Source organism: Crotalus tigris, unplaced genomic scaffold, assembly GCF_016545835.1.
Source record: "Crotalus tigris isolate CLP2741 ecotype Arizona unplaced genomic scaffold, ASM1654583v1 scf7180000017666.379230911805:20528666, whole genome shotgun sequence".
Classification (NCBI taxonomy): Eukaryota; Metazoa; Chordata; class Lepidosauria; order Squamata; family Viperidae; genus Crotalus; species Crotalus tigris.
The window spans coordinates 11,921,467-11,942,954 of NW_024096552.1; the positions used below are offsets into that span (position 1 = coordinate 11,921,467).

Sequence of the window (21,488 nt, forward strand, 5' to 3'; positions counted from 1 at the left end):
AGTAGCAGAATACTGTGCCGCTCTATGGCTTAACAGCTGCCATACTAGTAAGTTAGATGTCAGACTCAATGACATCACAAGGATTATAAGCAGATGTATTAAAACCATTGCAACTTGCTGACTTCTTGTTCTGAACCAAATAGCAATGCCAGCTGTACGAAGGCAAGATGTGATGTAGTGAAAGAATATAGAAAAATTATGAACAACTCACTCCTACCCGTGCTTGCCAACCTTCTTCATTTATCAGCTGGAAGACTCAAATTCAGGACTCCTCCATTAGCATTTGCACAACACCTATCCAACAACTTTAACATCAATTCATAATGGAAAGCCAAATGGGTCGCTGAGCACCCAAACATAGGAAGACTAATAATAATAATAGTAATAACAACAACAACCATAACAACAACAACAACAATAATAATAATAATGTTGGAAGGGACCTTGGAGGTCATCTAGTCCAACTCCCTGTTCAGGCAGGAAACCCTATGCCATTTCAGACAAATGGCCATCCAGTCTCTTCTCAAAAACTTCCAGTGTTGGAGCATTCATAACTTCTGGAGTCAGCTTGTTCAACTGGTTAATTGTTCTAACTGTCAGAAAGATTCTCCTTAGTTCTAGGTTGCTTCTCTCCTTGATTAATTTCCATCCGTTGCTTCTTGTTCTGCCTTCAGGCGCTTTGGAGAATAGCTTGACTCCCTCTTCTTTGTGGCAGCCCCTGAGATATTGGAACACTGCTATCATGTCCCCCTTCGTCCTTCTCTTTGTTAAACTACACATACCCAATTCCAACAACTGTTCCTTATATGCTTTAGCCTCCAGTCCCCTTATCATCTTTGTTGCTCTTGTCTGTACTCTTTCTAGAGTCTCAATATCTTTTTTACATCGTGGTGACCAAAACTGGATACAATATTCCAAGTGTGGCCTTACCAAGGCATTGTAAAGTGGTATTAACACTTCATGTGATCTTGATTCTATCCCTCTGTAAATGCAGTCCAGCACTGTGTTGGCTTTTTTGGCAGCTGCAGCACACTGCTGGCTCATATTTAAGTGATTGTCCACTAGGACTCTGAGATCCCTCTCACAGTTACTATAAATGACCCCACAAAAAAGATGCCAGGCTTTGAACTACCATGTCAGCAATGGACAACCCTGAATAGAATTCACACCTCACGTGGCATCTACCAGTACTCCCTGTATAGATGGGGTGCATAATATTCTCAGTGTGACTGCCAAGTCCCATGTCAAATTGTAGATGACATCATGACCGAATGGGAACTAAGGGCATATACCCATCCAGTATCTGATTTTTTTTTTTTAATTTAAACAATGCTGCTATGTATTGAGGCTAATTTACTTGGAAACTGTTGGAAACCGCCAAATGGCTGCACCTGTTTAAGCTCCAGACTGACTGTTTACATGTTAATTAGCTTGTCTTTAAGAGGGAAATACTGCTTTAATTCTACTGGCTGCCGCCTAGTGGTGGGCTGTATAAATAGTGGTTAAGCAGCAGTTAGGGCTACTTCTGTTGTTAGCTGAATAAAGAGTTGTTGTTTGCATCATTTGCCTTGTCAATGCCTCACCGAACTGGAAACACAACAGCTGCATTGGTTAGATAGCTTAGATATTGGTATTTGAACATATATCTTTTTAATATTTATATTTTATTGTGTTTTATTAATCTAGGTGGTATGTTAATATATATTGCTAGTTCATGTATGATATGCCATACGCTAAACAAATAAATAAATGACTGCATATCAATTTTAAATATATATATTCATATGGAAGTCAGAAGTCACTCAAAATTATTTTATTATACTACACTATATTATACTATACTACACTACACTACACTATAATATAATCATTATAAAATTCATGGTTTCAGTATAGACAATTATTGGAAAGGTGGAAAATAGATTGCAAGGTGGGTTTGCTCAGAGAGGATGAGAATTTGTTAAAACAAATAAAAGATCAAAGACGAACCCATATCAAAAGAATTTATAGGGTGTTAGTGGAATTGGATTCAGAAGCAGAACTAGTTAAAGATTGTATGGTTAAATGGGCACAAAATTTTGATGAATTGGTTCCATTAGATACTTGGGAGATTATTTGGGTGAGAAATGTCAAATTTACAAAGCCCAAAATTTACGGGAAATTTTTTATAAAATGTTTTATAGATGGCACCTTGATCCACAAAAAATGTCTCGTATGTATTCAAACTTGCAGCCTAAACGTTGGAGATGTGGTTGCTTGGACACCACATATTATCATATTTATGCAAAAACATAAAAGCTTTTGGGATTAAGATATGGTGGAATATTCAAAGAATTTTTAAAAGAAGGATAAAATTTACTCCACAATTGTTTTTGTTGGGTATTGTTTCCAATTGTGACAGTAAAGAAACTATATTAATGTTAAATCTAATTACAGCGGCTAGGTTGTTAGTAGGGCGATGTTGGAAGAAGAAATCTTAGCTTACTTTGCAAGAATGGTTTCTTAAAGTTTCTTATTTAGCGGAAATGGCAAAGATTTCGGCTTTCTTTTTTTTTTTTATTAAAAGTTTTATAAGTTTTACAAAAAAGAAAAAAGAATACAAAACAAGAGACAACATATACAAAAAAATAAAACTAAACAATACATATATAAAAACCCCCCCCCACCCCTCCCAAAACCCCCCCTCCCTTCCCCCCCCTGAGCTTCCCAGAGCAGAATATAGGCTTAAAAAGTAAAAATAAAAATTAAATTAAAAACTTTATATTTATATATATAAAAAGATTATCTATAATATATATAAAAATAAAACTTATGAAAAAACTATATAATATTTTTGTATACCCAATCTAAATTGTATAAATTTTATCCATTTATCCCAAACAGCAAAAAACTTCTCTTGCGTTTGTTGCTTTAAGAAAGCAGAGATCTTTGCCATTTCCGCCAGATAAGCTACTTTAAGAAACCATTCCTGCAATGTAGGCAAGGATTCCTTCTTCCAATATTGTCCTACTAACAGCCTAGCGGCTGTAATCAAATTTAACATCAATACAACCTCCTTTGTATCACAATCTGTAACAATACCTAACAAAAATAATTGCGGAGTAAATTTTACCCTCCTTCTAAAAATTCTCTGGATATTCCACCATACTTTTGATCCAAAATGCTTTTATCTCTCTGCATGACCACCAAATATGATAATAGGAAGCCTCCTTATAACCACATCTCCAACATTTGGGTTGCACGTCAGGGTACATATAAGACATTTTTTGTGGATCAAGGTGCCATCTATAAAACATTTTATAAAAATTCTCCCTTAAGTTCTGTGCTTGTGTAAATTTGACATTTCTCACCCAAATTTTTTCCCAGGTGTCCAACGAGACTGGCTCACCAAAATTCTGCGCCCATCTTATCATACAATCTTTAATTAGTTCCGTTTCTGAATCCAATTCATAGATGGCACCTTGATCCACAAAAAATGTCTCGTATGTATTCAAACTTGCAGCCTAAACGTTGGAGATGTGGTTGCTTGGACACCACATATTATCATATTTATGCAAAAACATAAAAGCTTTTGGGATTAAGATATGGTGGAATATTCAAAGAATTTTTAAAAGAAGGATAAAATTTACTCCACAATTGTTTTTGTTGGGTATTGTTTCCAATTGTGACAGTAAAGAAACTATATTAATGTTAAATCTAATTACAGCGGCTAGGTTGTTAGTAGGGCGATGTTGGAAGAAGAAATCTTAGCTTACTTTGCAAGAATGGTTTCTTAAAGTTTCTTATTTAGCGGAAATGGCAAAGATTTCGGCTTTCTTGAAAGATCAATCGCAAGAGAAGTACCTTTTGGTATGGAAAAGATGGATAAATTTTATACAATACAAGTATGATATAAAAATATTATTTAGCTTTTGAATAATTTATATTTAAAGTTTAAGATATTTTTTAGATATATTTTTTTTCTTTTTCTAATTTTTTTTTCTCTTTCTTCTTTTTCTTGTTTCTTTTCTTTTTCTCTTTCTGTTTTTTAAATATTGGTGTTAAAGTATTTTATGATTTGTTTAATTATTGTAACCAAATTTGTATATGGTTTATTTGTGTTTAAATTTTTTTCTTTTAAATTTTAATCAAGCCTGTATTCAGCTCTGGGAAGGTTGGGGGGGGGGTTGGGGTGGGTTGGGAGGGTTCGGGGAAGGGAACTTTTTTGTAAAATTTTAAAAAATTTCAATTAAAAAATCATTATAAAATTACTGTTTCTCCAAGATCCAGAATTAATTCATATTTGTTATCAAGAAAGCAATATAAAAGCCAAATTCTAAGAAGTACCCTTTAAAAATAGATTTTATGTTAATTGAAAGTTGATTAATATGTTAAGAATCTGATCTGATATGTCTGTATGAATGTATATGCATTTTCAGCTCATTTAACTAAGGCCCGTATGCTCATTAAATTTGGAATAATTTATAATATATTGATGGGGTCTGTATTTTTTTTCCCTCTTCCTTCCCTTTCCTTTTCCCCTTCCTTTCCTACACAGTTTAAGTGGAATAATTTGTATCAGTCATTTTTAAAGCCAAATTACTGTTTGTGGGCTACTACATTTTTCATATCTTATTGGGAAAATTATTTGAACAAATTCAAAATGAAAGCTTCAGTTTCATCTATTTCCCTCCCTCCCCCCCCCCATGGCACTTTGAACCATGTAGGGTGAGAATGGAAATGTAAAATACTTATTTCTCATATTATTCTAGGAAACAAATGCCATTTTAACCCATTTTTATACTTAAAAACTGAGAACCTTGATAATATGTGAAAGAAATATGTTCCTATTGACTTGCATTTTATATACGCACGCTTTTGGAATTAGAAAATCATGTCTTACAATATTAATTTATTGTTGCTTTTCATTCAGAAAAAATATAGACTTAGGACAGAATTTAAAATCAATTTGTATGGTTATTAGAATACTTTTTACAACCTAGTGCCATCAGGTCCCATTTACTTCATTTATCATGTACCAGATTTCTAAATGGATTACAGCAGGAAAAGAATGTGTGAGCTATAAAGTATAAGTATCATTTACATATAATAGAACAGAGGTTTTTAACATATTTTTAAAACCAGAATCTAATTCTATTGCTGAAGAATTACTGAAGAGTTGAAGTATAGTATATTAGAGTAACTTTTAAGAGGTGGCTAATAGATCTGGAATCTATATAAATTTCTCCCTTTATGTCCTTAATAGATGATGTATATTATATTACTAATTTATCTGAATCTAAAAGCATATACTTGTCTACGTTTCACTTTCTCTTCCCATTACCTTTGACTGCTGTATTATAACACAAATTCTATTCTGGAAGTATGAAATTTGCTAAATCCAGTAAGGTTAGTAAAATAGATATTCTTGATCAATTAAGCAAAGGGATCTTACAGGAACCAGGAATTTCATCAACTGTGTTGCAATGAAATGGGAAAGTATTTATGTGCTCTGTGCTCTGATTGGCCCAGCCAATCAGAGCACAGCCAACCCCCCAGCCAATCAGAGCACAGCCAAGCCCCTAACCAATCAGAACACACCTCCACCCAATCAGAACACAGCCAAGCTCCCACCCAATCAGTTCATACCTCCACTGGCAGTTAAAAGGAAGAAACAGCCAAGACCACACACTGCTGCTCGAGGCACGAAGCTGAAAGCACCAGCCTGAAGATGACGAATGGGACTTCGTCGAAACGTCGCCAAGACACTTCCAATTTTACGTGGGAGAAAACCCGAACAACCAAAGACCTACATACAAACACCCGCGAAAACCTCAGAAAACAAATATTGAACCTCTACGGGGAGGAAATCCACCATCTGACCAGGACCTATGAAAAACTTGAAGTCCAAAGAGCTTCCATTTTATGCGACCTCACATTCCTACGCAACTGCCGAGATCAAAATCTAATCCCCACATGTTTCCAACTGAAATTCCACTCCAACTCTGCAGCCACCAAACGGATCCTGAAAAGAACAGAATTGGCCCTAATCAGAAATGAACTTCACACAAAAAGATTCCTCCTAGACCGAATTAAACAAGATCTCCTCACACTCCACCTCAAACTCAGCAACAAGATCCACCCCGCACTTTGGGACAAATCCAAACAACTCGCCGTCTGGAGAGCCGAAACACAGACCACCCTCAAGACAGATACACACACCAACAAACTCCGAAGACTACAAGAACGCCAGAAACAAACCCCTCCTCCCTCACAGCCACACATGAAACAAACAGTGCATAACATCTCAGATAGGATCCTCACCAAAGCCGAAACCAATGTCCTTTCCAAAGGATTCAACTTTGCAGTCACTCCCAAACACATCCCCACTGAAACCATTATATGTGGAGTTGAAACCAGCCTGACCAAAATCAACCCCGACGATGCTAACAGAATCAGACTCGAAATCACCAAGCCAAGACACTTCCAATTTTACGCGGGAGAAAACCCGAACAACCAAAGACCTATATACAAATACCCGCGAAAACATCAGAAAACATATATATATATATATATATATATATATATATATATATATATATATATATATATATATATATATATATTAAGAATTAGACTAAAAACTGAAGAATGTAGTTTTCTGGGAGCTTGGGGCTCCTTTGAAGTATACCAAGGGGGGGGGAGAGTTGAGTGTTCGCCAGACGCTGAACTGACAGGAACACGGACCGTAATAAACTACTGTGCACCTCACGCGTGGACACGCGACGTCTTAGGGGTTGCAGGGGGGTGTGTGAGCAAAGACATGGATATGGTCGCATGTCCCCGGAGAATGGTGGGACGGACACGGGGGAAAGAGGTGGCCAGGTTCGGGATTCCATCAGAGGATCGGTTTGGCATCACACAGGTTACTTTGGTGCAAGGTGATGTGGAGCGTTCTCCCTCCAGCCTAGGAGCCGTGCGTAGTAGAGAAGTAACTAGCCGCAGGAACTTAGAACTCAAAAGTACGTCTGATATGAGTGATGCGACCGGGCCCCGTAATGAGGTCTATGAGTCGAATGCGGGCGTGGTTGCGGTCATAAGCAAGCTCCCCCACCCTCGGGCTTTTACACCCTGATGATGATGGCAGCAATATAGCCATTGAAAGCTAGGTTATTTATCTATTAAACACTTGATTGTTTTATTTCCTGGTGCTCATCTTTTATCTTTTGAATATATATATATATATGTGTGTGTGTGTGTGTGTGTGTGTGTGTGTTTGAAATAAAAAAACTAAAATTAGTTTTTCACTCCTCCCTTTCTATGACCCTGCAATCCCTTAATTTGGGGTAGAGTCAGGGTGACTGGATGAAGCTGAGCATTTACTAGCCAGATGCCTTTCCTGACACCACACCAATATTGCAGCAGATATATTTATATCTGCACTCTAGGGGACAAACCTCTGCCGCTACCTAGGATTAAACTCTCAACCTTCCGGGTGGGAGGTGAAGCCACTAGGCCACTGTACCAGTCATAATTTACTTTATCACCATTTATGCTTTAAAAGTTTCCTGTCTTTTTTCATACATGTCTGATTTTTATCCTGCATATAATATATATTTTATTTTTCATAGTACATGGTTTCAATTTTTAAGCAGCAGATATAAACATATTCTTGTATAATTCCTTAATTGCCAAATTTATATTTTTTTCTTCAGTATTACTCTTTAATTTTGCTTTTCTTACTCTACATTACACTATTACATTTTACTAATATTTCATTGCTTTTTCCTAACTCTTTGAAATCTAATTTTAATTTCTTAAGATGTGCTTATAAAATACTAGTTGATCCATATGATGTGACACTAGACATGTCTATGACAATTAAATAGCTTTTTCTTTAACATCCATTTAAAGTAATACAAAGAGAACATTAGATAAGAATGTTCACATTTGCCATGGCAAAATGAAAGAGTCATCATCTGTTTCTTAAGCATTTGGCTTGGGTTCATATAAATGAAATTTGTACGGAACTCAGATAAACTGCAATCTTTGTCATATACTTCTCCAGTCTTGGCAAAACTGAATGTCTCCTACAATTCTGCAAGACTGTAAAAAGTATATGAAATGAGATGTGGGGAGTTAGTATTCAGTAGTAAAGAATATTCTTTGTAAAGATGCTAGGTTCAATTCCTGGCCTCTTGGCCAAACAAAAATTAGATACTACATGATACCTATTTTACTATGATCACAGAAAGCTAATAAATCAAAGTAAATATGACTGAGTTGCATGAAAAAATAGTCTTTTCTGAACATCCTAAATTGAGCTTGTCAGAACCCAAGCAATAATGTTAAAATCTCAAAAATAATTATGATTACTGAATGTGATAGAAATTATGTCCCTGAATAGTAACTCTCTCCCAGTACAATTATCAAAATTGGAGTGATACAAAATGATAAAAAAGTAAAGAAATAACACAAATACATTCGATGGCATTAGTATTATAATTCTTGCTTAATGAAAGTAATTGTGACTGGCAACTCTATCACTAAGTATCATAAGGCCATAAAGTGTGATCTCACATAACTGCCAATTTACAGTGGCACTTGCAGCAGTTTCAGTTGCAGTCATTAAATATATTCTGTACAATGAATAAGTCCAAGGTTATGTGATCATCATTTATGATCTTCTGCCTGTGAAGTTTATGAATGGTGATCATGTGATCACAATATTGTGACTCTTAATAGCAATAGCACTTAGACCTATACACCGGTTCACAGTGCTTTACAGCCCTCTCTAAGTGATTTACAGAGTCAACATATTGCCCCCAACAATCTAGGTCTGTAAACTGATTGGCAAATTCTTGATTTGTGATTGTGAGGATGCTGTTACAGATGCAACTTGGAGTATCAGTCATAAGTTTCCTCTTTTAACAAAGTCATAATGTTTGCTGAACAAATGTTTACTAACAAAGGACACTTGGAAATACAAAATTCAGTATCTGGAAAGCTTGCTTTTTAATGCAACATATATTGCATTAAATATATGCTGCATTAAAAGAATGCAATGTTTAATAAATGATTGCTCATTTTTTAATATCCTATTAAAATTTAGAGATGGTTACAAGCATCAAATTCCTGGGTGTGCAGTTAACAAGTAGGCTGGCTTGGTTGCTTAATAGCGAGACACTGGTGAAGTGGGCGCAGCAGCACCTGCATTTTCTGCATCACATGAGAAAAGCTCATCTTCCTTCCCCTATCCTTACCACTTTCTACAGAGGGACGATCGAGAGCATCCTGTCATACAGCACCACAGTCTGATTTAGAAGCGTCACTGCTTCAGACAGGAAGGTGGTGCGGAGAGTGGTGAGGATATCTGAAAAGATGATTGGCAGTTTCCTCCTTTCCATCCAGGACATAGCACATAAGTGTTGCTTGAGCAGGGTCCATAAGATTGTCTGAGACACTACACATCCTCTTCATGACCTGTTTTCCTTGTTACCTTCTGAGAGGATACTCTGTGGTATCCAAAGCAGAACATCCAAATTCAGTCACAGTTTTGTGCCGTACAGTATTAACTTTGTGAACTCTAAAGCTTCCTCCTTCCATTATATATTCAAGATGGACAGTTATTCATATTTATATGTTACTTATATGTAAGGGTGTAGGTCTAGACATATGTTGTATATAGTATGTTTAAGTGTGTGTTATGTATGTGTAAACTTTGAGAACAAGCAACTAAATTTCATTTTTAATGTGTGCCATTGTGCCCACAGTAAAAAATAACAATAAAGGTTATCTAATCTAATCTAATCTAATCTAATCTAATAATGAGATCTGTACATTCTTTTTTTCAGATCCACCTCATCTTTTCCCAACTTTTCACCCTCCAGTACCAATTGAGACAAGACATCATGAGGGACGTTATCATTATGATCCATCTCCCATTCCTCCACTACATGTGTAAGTATGAATATTAAAAAAATGAAGATCATATTTGCTTCTTCTGTGGAAGTCTGTGGAAGTCTGTGGAAATGTATCTGCTAGCAAACACAGGCATAATAATAAAAGAGTTTTCTTGATTTTTTTTGATGGTATGGATGGCAGAACTAGGTGGAAGCTGAACCCAAGTAAGACAAAATTTCTTGGCTTCCTGTTGCCACAAGTAACTTTTCAACAGGCAAACACTACCTATATCGATTGATTCTGTGATTTGGATTCATGCTTTTTCTGAAACAGCAAGTAAAAGCTGGGCCAGAGTGGACTGCCAATTCCAACCAGCATCAGCTCAAACTATTAGATCACCCCCCCCCCCCAAAAAAAAGTAGTTATAATACCACATTTTTAAGTAGCTCAGGAAGCTAAAGCTAGAAGGTCATTTTTTCCTCTGGCAGCACCAATGCTTTGGGACAGCTTTCAGACACAAAATAAGACCACTTTCCCCTTGTTAGCTTTTTTTTTTTGGCAAATATTAATATTCAATTATTTCTTACATTTATATTTAATTTTACCTTGTTTTTGATAGTTTTTTCTCTTTGTTCCTTTGTTTTTTAGTGTTTTTTCTTATTTTTAACCTAATCATATCTTAATTCTTATTTTATATATACTACATAGGTTGCTGAATATTGTAAAGTGTAACGAACTAAAGGTTTTCACAATAAATAAATGAAATGCCGTATATGGACAGGATTCATTGTTAATCTAAGGCTCAAAGAAGGGATGTGAAAAGATAAAACAATATCAGTTGCTTTTTTGCAAATGTTTCATTTGCAAAAAATGCTAGTAGGAAGTGGGGTTTCAAACAAAAAGACCACAATACCTCCTCACCACCAGTCAATATCCAGATGAACAGATAATACCAAGATTAACATTAGATCAACAATCAAGAAGCAAACAATACCCCAATCGATGAACTACCAACCAGACAAATCAGCTAACAGTAAACAATATCCCAATCAAGGAACCACCAAGATCACTCCACCAATACTGAGAGGGCAAATCAATAGCATATAAAATGACAGTAAACTCCACTTCCTACTAGCACTGATGATGTTATCAAGTTGATAATAAAATGTCTGAAGAAAACAACCAAGATCAGAGACCACCACAGACCCTGCAATATTAGATAAGTTAAGGGATCCTTAAAAGCAAAACTCCCAAGTGTAAGTGGTTTCAGCTATGTGACATCTTCCTACTATTTTTTGCAATATTTGCAAGAAGGCTTAGGCCAATAGGAACAGATGAATTTAACAACTTTCAGATGACTCTAACTCAGTAAGCAGGGAAAGACAAAAATGTAATAAAAATAGTTGAAAGAGGAATTTAAGATTGATGAACCCAATCTATGCTTATAATAACAGCACATCCTGTACCAACCAGGATACTTCTTGATGCCAAGAACAAGCAGAAAATATGTCCTTTATTCTTCTTAAGGATTAGCGGATTCATAGCCATTATATTTAAAATTATAGATCTTTACAGAAAGGGACATGTGTAAAGTAACCATAAAATTGAAATAATAAAACTACATCCAAATACATGTTAATGTGATTAATGAAAGTATGGAGAATTTCTCACAGTAGTGTATACATAGGTATGCTCCAATTTTAAGATAATTACCTGTTGCACATACAATAGTGCCCTAATATTGACAATTTAATGCCTTCTATTGCACTACTTATCTTTATTCTCTTATCTTTGTTGGCATGGATTAGCTTTCACATCAGTGACAAACATTTAAAATAATTCCATTCTCTTGCCCGCCTCTTTACATTTTTACACCATGCACATCCTATGTGCCATTTCAGTTACATTGACCACCAGGAGTCACCACATGTGACTGGTTTCATCCTTACCAAATTCCTCAAATGCATATGCTATTCTATTTGGAAAGCTCTAAAGGTAATTGTACTTATGAGTCTATACACTTTAAATTAGTGTATACAATGCATTAGCTATAGGAGCTATTCATATTCTGGCATTCAGTAGGAATGTGGAAGGAGTTTCTAGAAGCTCTCAGAATTGTATTTACCTGGATTGAGTTCTCAAAAACAGAGACTAAATACCATTCTGATAGCTGCCTTGATGTAGAGCAAGGGTATCAAACTGCAGGCCTGCAGGCTGGTTTCATCATACTGAAGCTGCACCCACCCCATTGCCGGCAATGCAAAAAGAGTCGCTATATATTTCAACACGTTACGTGATGTGATGAGTTTGACACATGTGATGTAGCGCAATAGATGTACTGTTTTTATGCATCACGGCCCAAACATTCCCCAATTTATTCTTTATAACTATTCTCTGTAGAAACAAGATTTATATAAGCCACCTAACAATTAAGTGATGTCCATTTTTACACAAGCCAAAACAGTTAATAATGGTGAAGGTGACTTTGAACTTTAGTTAAATCTTGATCTTCTACCCTTTTTAACAAGTGAAATATGATAGCATTCGTATTTAAAATTGATATAAATAAAATATTTCATTAGGCTCAAAAGAAGGAGGAAAAAGGAAGGGGGGCTGTGTATTACAGAGGCAATGAAGCAGGAAATCCTCTTCTCAAAACTATATACAATTTGTAAAATGTACTATATTTCTGGTATTTACTCTTACCATTCTAATTTATTCTGTGTGTTTACTGAAGCAAAATGTCACTGCTTTTTACATTACAACGAATAGCTATAAAATAGGTCCCCCCATTTTTTTTAAAAAATATTCTTATTACCTAATTTTATAAAGACTCAATTAAAAATATTGAAGTGTGCAATATATAGCAACTAACATGAGACCAAGATGATAAAAATGTTGGTAGAAATGTTCAGAAAATGTTCTGAATAAGGGATAAATTACTTAGTTAATATTACTACATAGTAAATGAAATACATAATACTTTATATTAAAATAAATATTAGCTCTAATAGTAATATATATATATTAAAAATACAAAAAATAAATTGGGGAAATTAATGTTAAGTATTTTGAACAATGAAACAGTAAAACTGAAGAAAAAAAGCCTATTATAAAAAGCCAAATTCACAGAGTAAGTTGAGCTTTTTACTAAAAAGCATTATATGTACATTTAATCATCTCTAATAATCCCTCATTCACTGTGTGAAAATAAAAGAACCAAAGCGTATGTAGTACTTTGAACACTAATGCCATATGTTTAGATGGTAGATTGCTTCTCCATGGCTATTAGTTATAGCTGTGTAATTACATATATGGTAAGGGGGAAATGAAGTTGTTTTAAAACAAGTGTGAGTAGAATTAATTGATATTAACACTCCTAACTACATGACCAAGTTACACACACAATATTTTATCAGCAGTTATTTTGGATCAGTCTCTTATTAGCTAAACAGTAATTTCAGAAGAAATTAGCCTGAAGGTTAGCTATCAATCTGTGTTGCAGTCACCCATGAGTATTAAAAACAAAAGCAAACATGTTTTTCTTTCTCTCTCTCTGTGTGTGTGTGTGTGTGTGTGTGAGAGAGAGAGAGAGAGAGAGAGAGAGAGAGAGAGAGAGAGAGAGAAGAAGAAGAAGAAGAAAAAATGTTTATGAATTTGTGATGTATTTTTCTATTATTATTGGGCTGACGCTTAGTCATGCAATAAAATGCATTTAAATGTTTTAAGGTAATCTGACTGAAAGAATTGCTTTTTATTTCAAAGTCTCCCTGTCTGTTTTTAAAGATACCCATTTCTATAGATTATTTTTAAAAACATCATGGGAAAGCACAATTGGCTTGATAAATAGCTGTGGGTTTTTTCTGAGTCTGACAGCATAAGCTAACCAACCATATACACTTCAGAAATAAGCCTTGATGAATATAGTGAAACTTATTCTATAATAGGATTCTAGTTCTATATTCACATACTTGGAGATAATTTGTTGAATTCAGTAGATGTTATTTTCTGCATAAACATACATAGCATTGGTCTGTCAAGGCTGCATTTGGATGTAATGTCAAGTAAAAGGATGTTTGCCATAGTTCTTGGAATCAGCACACAATGGTTTGATTGAACATAATGATAACTACAGCAGACAAAAACATATCTCATACTAAAAGAAAATAACTATATTTGGCATAACATAATTTGTGATCACAAAGAATTGTAGTCTAATGATTCTATGTTATGACTGCAAATACCCCCAGGAATGTTTGCATGTGATTTGCTAGATTGTTTTTGGTTCTGCAAAATAGTTCAAGCCTTTTTCTAGACTGGACTGAAACATGAAACTTTACTTTAAATTGAATTGTCAAGAAAAAAGTTCAGACTTCTTTCCTTCATACCAATTTTCTTTATACAATGAGACTTTATATTTTTATGCAAAACAATTCTCAGTTGTCTTGTATTAGATGTTGAAATCAAAGTCATAGTGCTTTATATGTGAAAGGACAACCATGTCAATGGCTTCAGGTAGGAAAACTCATAGAAAATACTTGTGATTTGTCCATCAGGTGGAACATTTTCAAACATCTGGCCATAGCTGTATCTGTAGGGTCCCCTTCACTTTCATACGTCATTACAAGCTCGACAAGTTTGTTTCTGCAGAGGCCACATTCCGCCGCCGGGTCTTACAGCAGGTGGTCCATTTCAACATCGACACTTGACCGGCCTGCGTCCCACCCGTGGGCTCATAGGGGCTTTGGTATGTCCCATTCGTGGATTCTACATTCCTCTACATGCTGGAGAAGGGGCATTGTCTTACCTGAACACCTTTTCTCAGCATGAGGAATGTAGAATCCACCCCTCCCTGTTCACTTGAACAGTGAGGTCAGTGTCAGCAATTCGGGAGCCATCATGTCACACAATCATTGGCTTCACCCTTTTTCAAAACTGGGGCATGGTCAGACCCTGCAGGGGCATGGCAACTTTGATTGATTGGTCTAAATGGGCTAGAGGACTTCTAAAACCTGTACAGTACAGTAAAAAAATTCAATATGGGCTTAAAAAACAGAGGAATTTGTGATAATGGTGCAATTTTGGGGAAGGCAGCTTTATCTACACGGAGGGAAGAATGCAGTGGGGTACCCCAAGGCTCTGTTTTAGGTCCAGTACTCTTCAACAACTTCATCAATGATTTGGATGAGGGGATAGATGGGGAACTCATCAAATTTGCAGACAACACCAAGCTGACAAAAATAGCCAACACTCCAGAAGATAGGTTTAAGATACAGAAGGATCTTAACAGACTTGAACATTGAGTGCTATCTAACAAAATGAAATTCAGTTGTGAAAAAAGTAATGTTCTACATTTAGGCAAGAAAAACCAAATGTACATGTATAGTATAGGGGGTATAGGTCAGGGCTTTTCAACCTTTTCACCCATTGTACCACTTTTAGGATATAGCAATATCCAAGTACCACCAGTCGCCTAGCAAAGTGTCAAAAACTTGATGACAAAAAAAGGAAAAAAGTGATAAAGTACAGGTAGTCCTCGACTTACAACAGTTCGCTTAATGACTGTTTGAAGTTACAACAGCACTGAAAAAGTGCCCCCCAAGCCACAGCCGAGCAAGACACCTGCCTGCCCACCCGGCGGCGCTCTTCCTCCTGTCCGAGGTTTTCATTGTGAGCATTTCTGTTGAGGAATGGCAGCAGGGGGGGGTCTTTGGTTTTTATCCCCCCCATCTGCTGGGTGGTTGCAGCAGGTTTCAGTCACATGACCCTGGGACACTGTGACCATCATAAATATGAATCAGTTGCCAAGCATCTGAATGTAAATCACAAGAACCATGTAAATGCTGCAACATTCCAGCTGATTGGCACTTCTTCTGGGCTCAGCAGAAGCGCCAGGATTAGTGCTGCTTTCCAGCTGGAGCCTGGAGCTGATCCTGGCGCTTCCACTGAGCCCTGACAGCCCCAAAGAAACACTAATCAGCTTGAAAGCGGCACTGATCCTGGCGCTTCCACTGAGCCCTGACAGCCCTGCAACTCCAGCCATCTCTCGCTCAGGCTTGGGCGGTGCTGCCACTGGTTCATCCCATTCCCCTCCCTCACTACCACTTTTCTAAGATGGCCGCGTACCATCTGCCAGGTGCTAATGTACCACAGGTGGTACTCATACCACTGGTTGAAAAGCCCTGGTATAGGTGGTACCTCACTCAATAGTGGTAACTGTGGGAGGGATCTTGGAATCTTGGCGGACAATCACTTAAATATGAACCAGCAGTGTGCTGCAGCTGCCAAAAAAGCCAATATAGCCCCAGGCTGCATTAACAGAGGGATAGAATCAAGATCACATAAACTATTAATACTTTATAATCCTTTGGTAAGGCCACACGTGGAATACTGCATCCAGTTTTGATCACCATGATGTAAAAAAATTGTGGAGAGTCTAGAAAGAGTGCATAGAAGAGCAACAAAGATGATCGAGCCTGGAGGCCAGACATATAAAGAACGGTTGCTGGAATTGGGTATGTCTAGTTTAATGAAAAAAAGGATTAGGGGTGACATGATAGCAGTGTTCCAATATCTCAGGGGTTGCCAAAAAGAAGAGGGAGCCAAGCTGTTCCAGAAAGCATCTTAAGGCAGGACAAAAAGCAATGGATGGAAACTAATCAAGGAGAGAAGCAGCCTAGAACAAAAAAGAAATTTTCTGACAGTTAGAATAATTAATCAGTGGAACAACTTGCCTCCAGAAGTTGTGAATACTCCAACACTGGAAATTTTTAAGAAGACCTCCAAGGTCCTTTTCAGCTATTCTGTTCTGTCCTGTCCTGTCCTATCCTATCCTATCCTATCCTATCCTATCCTATCCTATCCTATCCTATCCTATTATTTCTCATTTTTTATGCTGAGAAAAATGAAAATAAAAATGGCTGCCATTGTAAATGGGTAAAAAATATTTGTAAACAAACAATTAGGCTGTGATCCTCTAATGACGACATTGATAGAGCAGATTGGTCAAAATAGCAATAGCCCTGAATAATTATTTTACTTACTCCTTTGTATTGGTTGATATGGCCCTCTCTCCCTCCCTCCTTTCCTCCCTTCCTTTTTCTAAATAAACATGAAATGATAGCTATATAAAATTTATGTTGGACTGGTGAGCAGTTTGGGGAATTCAGAATATAGTGTGAATGAAAGCCAAATATAATAAGTGTTATGTCCTGGGCCTGCTGAGTGACTCAGCAGTCGCAGAAAGCTGCAGAGAGGCCCAGGCAGACCACGTGGATGCCCGGGATCAGACAGGCTGTCTCTGGCCTATTGCGCATGCACAAGGCGGGAGAATCCGTTGCATTGATTTGTTGACACTGTCCCTGCAAAGGAGTATAAAAGGAATCCACACCATTTTGTATTGGTTCTGTTGTGATCTGAATAAAGAGAAGACTGTTGTTACTCCTGCCTTGTGTCAACGCCTTTACATTGGAAACAGAACAATAAGTATTTTATGTATTTTCTAAATGAGAAATACAAATGTTATCTTGCAAAATATTTTAATTACTTGGGTATAGAATTTCTTCATTCTGTTTTACGCTGAAGTAAAATTATGTACATATGAATTAAAAACTATTGAAAAATACTAGTATGATGATGAATTGCTGTCAGATGTTTAGTGTGCTTGAGGACAAACAGCCACTGCTATGATTATGCTATCATATCATATCACTAAAGGTTCAGTTGTAAAAAAATGATAAATTACTTCTTTTCTTAAATAAACCACCCATATTAAGGCATCAATAGTATGGTGTCAAATTAAATTAAAATCTCATAAAATGAAATATGTTCTGTATTAGCTTCTTGACACTTAATTTGCTTCCAAATGAGTAGAGGAAATCACAAATTAACCTGCCTTTGTTTTTTCTAACCATAGCTTATTAGGTGTTAGAACAACTGCAATTAAAGATGGATAATAATGTCTGCGCGCAACACACAAACATATAAGTACAGAAATGTGTTACTTTGAGTTAACAGAATAACAGAGTTGGAAGGGACTTTGGAATTCTTCTAGTCCAACTCCCTGCTCAGGCAGGAGACCCTATACCTTTCCAGACAAGTGGCTGTCCATACTCTTCTTAAAAGCCTCTAAAGATGGAGCACCTACTTCTTCTGGAGGCAAGTCATTAATAAAATATGTTTGTTAGGTTAATAAAACCTTTTTATTAGGACTTACTTTTTAAATATTCCTAGTGTATATCTTTAGCTTACACTTCACAACAGCATTTTTTGTTTCTCTCATCCATCTTAGGGCTTATTTATTTCCTTTTATATCTTTGTCTGCAAGTTTTTATTTTGCAGTTATGCTTTATGGATTAAGGCAGTGGTTGACAACTATTTACTACAAATGTGTTTCTTTGTAGTTGAAATTTTTATTAGTTTAGCAGAATAAAAAATACAAAAAAAATAAAAAGAAAAAGGAAGAAAAAAGGGAAAAAGGAAAGAGTGTGAGGTAAAAGGGGAGGAAATAAAAAAAAAGGCATTGACTTCCAACACTCTTTAGCACAGTAGAAGATAATAACACTACAACCTCATTTTTTTAGTTTTACACAATAATATATATCAATCATTTTTATAGCAACAAATCTATCTAATCAGCAAAACTAAAATCAAAGTTTCATTCTTTCCATCACAAGCACAAAAATCAGAAGCAATATCCAGATGAAAACAAAATTATGTTCTTTTTTTGATAAAACATCAATTTAAAAATCTATGCTTTTTTCTTTTGGCTTTGGGAAATAATATATAATATATATTTCTATTTGTTTGTACCTATTAATCTTTATAAACTATCATCATTTATATTACCGTAATTTGCTGTCTCAAATTCTTTAGCCTTAAAGGAGAAAAACATTTTAAAACATCCATTATAATATTTTACAAACTTTAAGAATTACTCAAATATTATATATAAGAAGAAAACAGAAAAAAACATTTTCAAACCCACTTTATAAATACAAAACTATATTTAGAGCTTTCTTTCCATTACATATTTCAGACTTGTAAAGTCTTGGAGACTTCCCATGAACATGGCTGACAAAAGACATACCCAGAGAGGTTTTTCTCTCTGGACTGTTGGCTTTCCTTAGTTTATATGACTCTCCTGGGTAGGAGAAGGGGGAAACCTAGAATCACCCCACAAGATCCTTTATACAGCAATGGTCTTCAAGTAACTTCAGGAGCTATGCTTCGTAGTGAGCTGGCAGCTTGGAGGCAGGGCTGCAATCACTTCATTGTTGGAAAAACAGCGGTTCTGGAAGTTATTTTTTAAATGGACAATGTCATACATTTCATTTTGTAACCAATTTATGAGACTATTAATCTGAATTAGCTAAAGGAGGCTCTCTTTAGTCTCAGCCTGATACTCATTTTTGAAGTTCCATGCCGTTTTTCAGATTTCTTTATTGTTTAAATGACAAGAAATAGGGCAGCTGGAGGCAAGCTAAAATAAGTAAGTGTGGAGTATTTTTCCTTCCTATTTCTGCTGGATAAACATAAGGATAGAAACCTTTGTGGAATGGGACAACTCACAGCAGTCAACTTGCCGCAGCCAACTCACCATGGTCAACTCGCCATGGCTAATTCGCTACACCAACCACCGTGGCCATCTCACCACAGGACAACTCGCTATGAGACAATTCAATACTTCAATTTAATTATTTAAAATAATTTAAAAAGTTATTTTAATTTTTGTCATTCAGATTTCATGTTGTCTCTCCTTTGGTATCCTTTCTTTAATTATTCTATTCCACTATTTCTTCAATATTAATGTACCTCTTGTCCCGTGGTGAGTTGTTTCACGGCAAGTTGGCCATGATGAGTTGTCCCACAATGAATTGGCAGGGGCAAGTTGGCTGCAACAAGTTGGCTGTGGTGAGTTGGCCATGGCGAGTTGGCAATGGTGAGTTGTATAGACCCAACTTGTGGTTTTATTTTACCATTTTTAAGCAACAGGTAACCTTGGATTGCTTTGTTGAGAGTGGCTGAAATGCCCAGATTTTTATGAACTTTAAGTGGTCAGAAAAAATAAATACACAAATAAATAAAAATGTATTCTTGGACCACTAGAGCTAAGTAGATTGTCAAATCTGAACTTCTTGTTAAGGAAGCTTTTGAAGATCTCTTACAGAAAATTAATCACTTTATACATTGATTAGGTTCCAAAAATATAAATGATATAGATGACATAAAAAAAGAGCAAGAGATGCAAATATAGCAGAAAATTATCAAACTACTGTGACAATTTCACAAATATTTGACAATGTAAACAACTTAACTGCAACTTTAGAATACAAATATGATAACAACTTGTGTTATAATCATGGTTGAATATAACTCTCTCAGCACAACTGAAACGAACTTCAAGCAAATTTACAACTCTCAAGGGAAAATATTTGGGATTTTTTTCTCCATGGATACTAATAAGGTTGCGAATTTTTGGAGAAAAAGATTTGATAGCTAATTTAGAGAAGAAGATTTTATTCTATGAGGAAGAGCTCTAAGTAAACTTACAGTCTTTAATAGAACAAGTTTGGGACTTTTTCTTTATGGTTATTAACAAGGCTGAGGATTCCTTGAGGAAAAGAGACTTGACAGACATTCCAAAGAAGAAAAATATTTTATTTTATGAGGATAAGCTGGAGGGAGTGACTTAAATGTAATGAGTTAACTAGAGTTGAGATGGACTTTAAAACTGTATTTCTTAAATATGTTGATTTTGTTGCTCCCCCAAGACCATTTCTATTTATCAGGTAGTATTTGACTTTCGAGTGTAATTGAGGCTGGAATTATGGCTATCGGTTATGGCAGTCATTAAGCAGGTCACCTTGCAATTATATCAGATTTTACAACCTTTTTCATGTGCTTATTAAGCAAGCTCGGGAATCAGGTCAAAAGTAGCTCTGGATTTCGAACAGTCACTAAGTAACCAATTGTTAAGTGAGGGCCATCTGTACCATCCAGCTGTACCGTGCTTTTCTGTCTAGTTCAGGGTAGGCAACCTTGGCTCTTTTATGACTCGTGGACTTCAAATCCCAGAATTCCTGAGCCAGCATGGCTCAGCATGGAAACCTCTCCATTTCTCCTCAGCATGGCTGGCTCAGGAATTCTGGAAGTTGAAGTTCACAAGTCATAAAAGAGCCAAGGTTAACCTCAGCTGTACTTTTCTTAATTATACTGAAAATAATTCAAAAAGCAACATTCTCCAAGGTGAGTAACAAATATTTAACAAAATAGAACTTGATTCTTAATATTTTGATAGCTGATGCTAAAACTGATAAATCTCTTTGCGAAACACAGATTTACAAAAAATATGGGAAAAGTGAATACAATTTGAATGGATGTTGAATTTATGATTTCATATCATATAATTGAACAAAAGAGGTGTAAAGGATAGATGCATTTAAAAACATAGTGTAGTTTTTTAAAAAATATAATATCAATTTTGTTTTATTATTTTTATTATTGTTTAAAGACCAATCTAAGCTATTTTGTCTGAATGAATGACATTCCAAATATATTGTGCTTTTGGAAATATGAAACTCTGACCTATTTGTCATTTTTTTTGT

At 35.8% G+C, this 21,488-nt stretch overlaps 1 protein-coding gene across 11 annotated transcripts in view; it reads left to right on the top strand.

The window, feature by feature from the left end:
* Positions 1-21,488, top strand: part of GLI3 (GLI family zinc finger 3) — a 402,298-nt gene that overhangs the window by 220,072 nt on the left and 160,738 nt on the right. For all 11 annotated transcript variants that reach the window (XR_005555977.1, XM_039336712.1, XM_039336715.1 and 8 more), the window contains one exon: positions 9,834-9,939. Coding sequence is in view for 10 of the 11 variants with exons in the window: in XM_039336712.1 (XP_039192646.1) it covers positions 9,834-9,939 (106 nt within the window). In the remaining variant the exon portion in view is untranslated. The remainder of the gene's footprint in view (positions 1-9,833; positions 9,940-21,488) is intronic.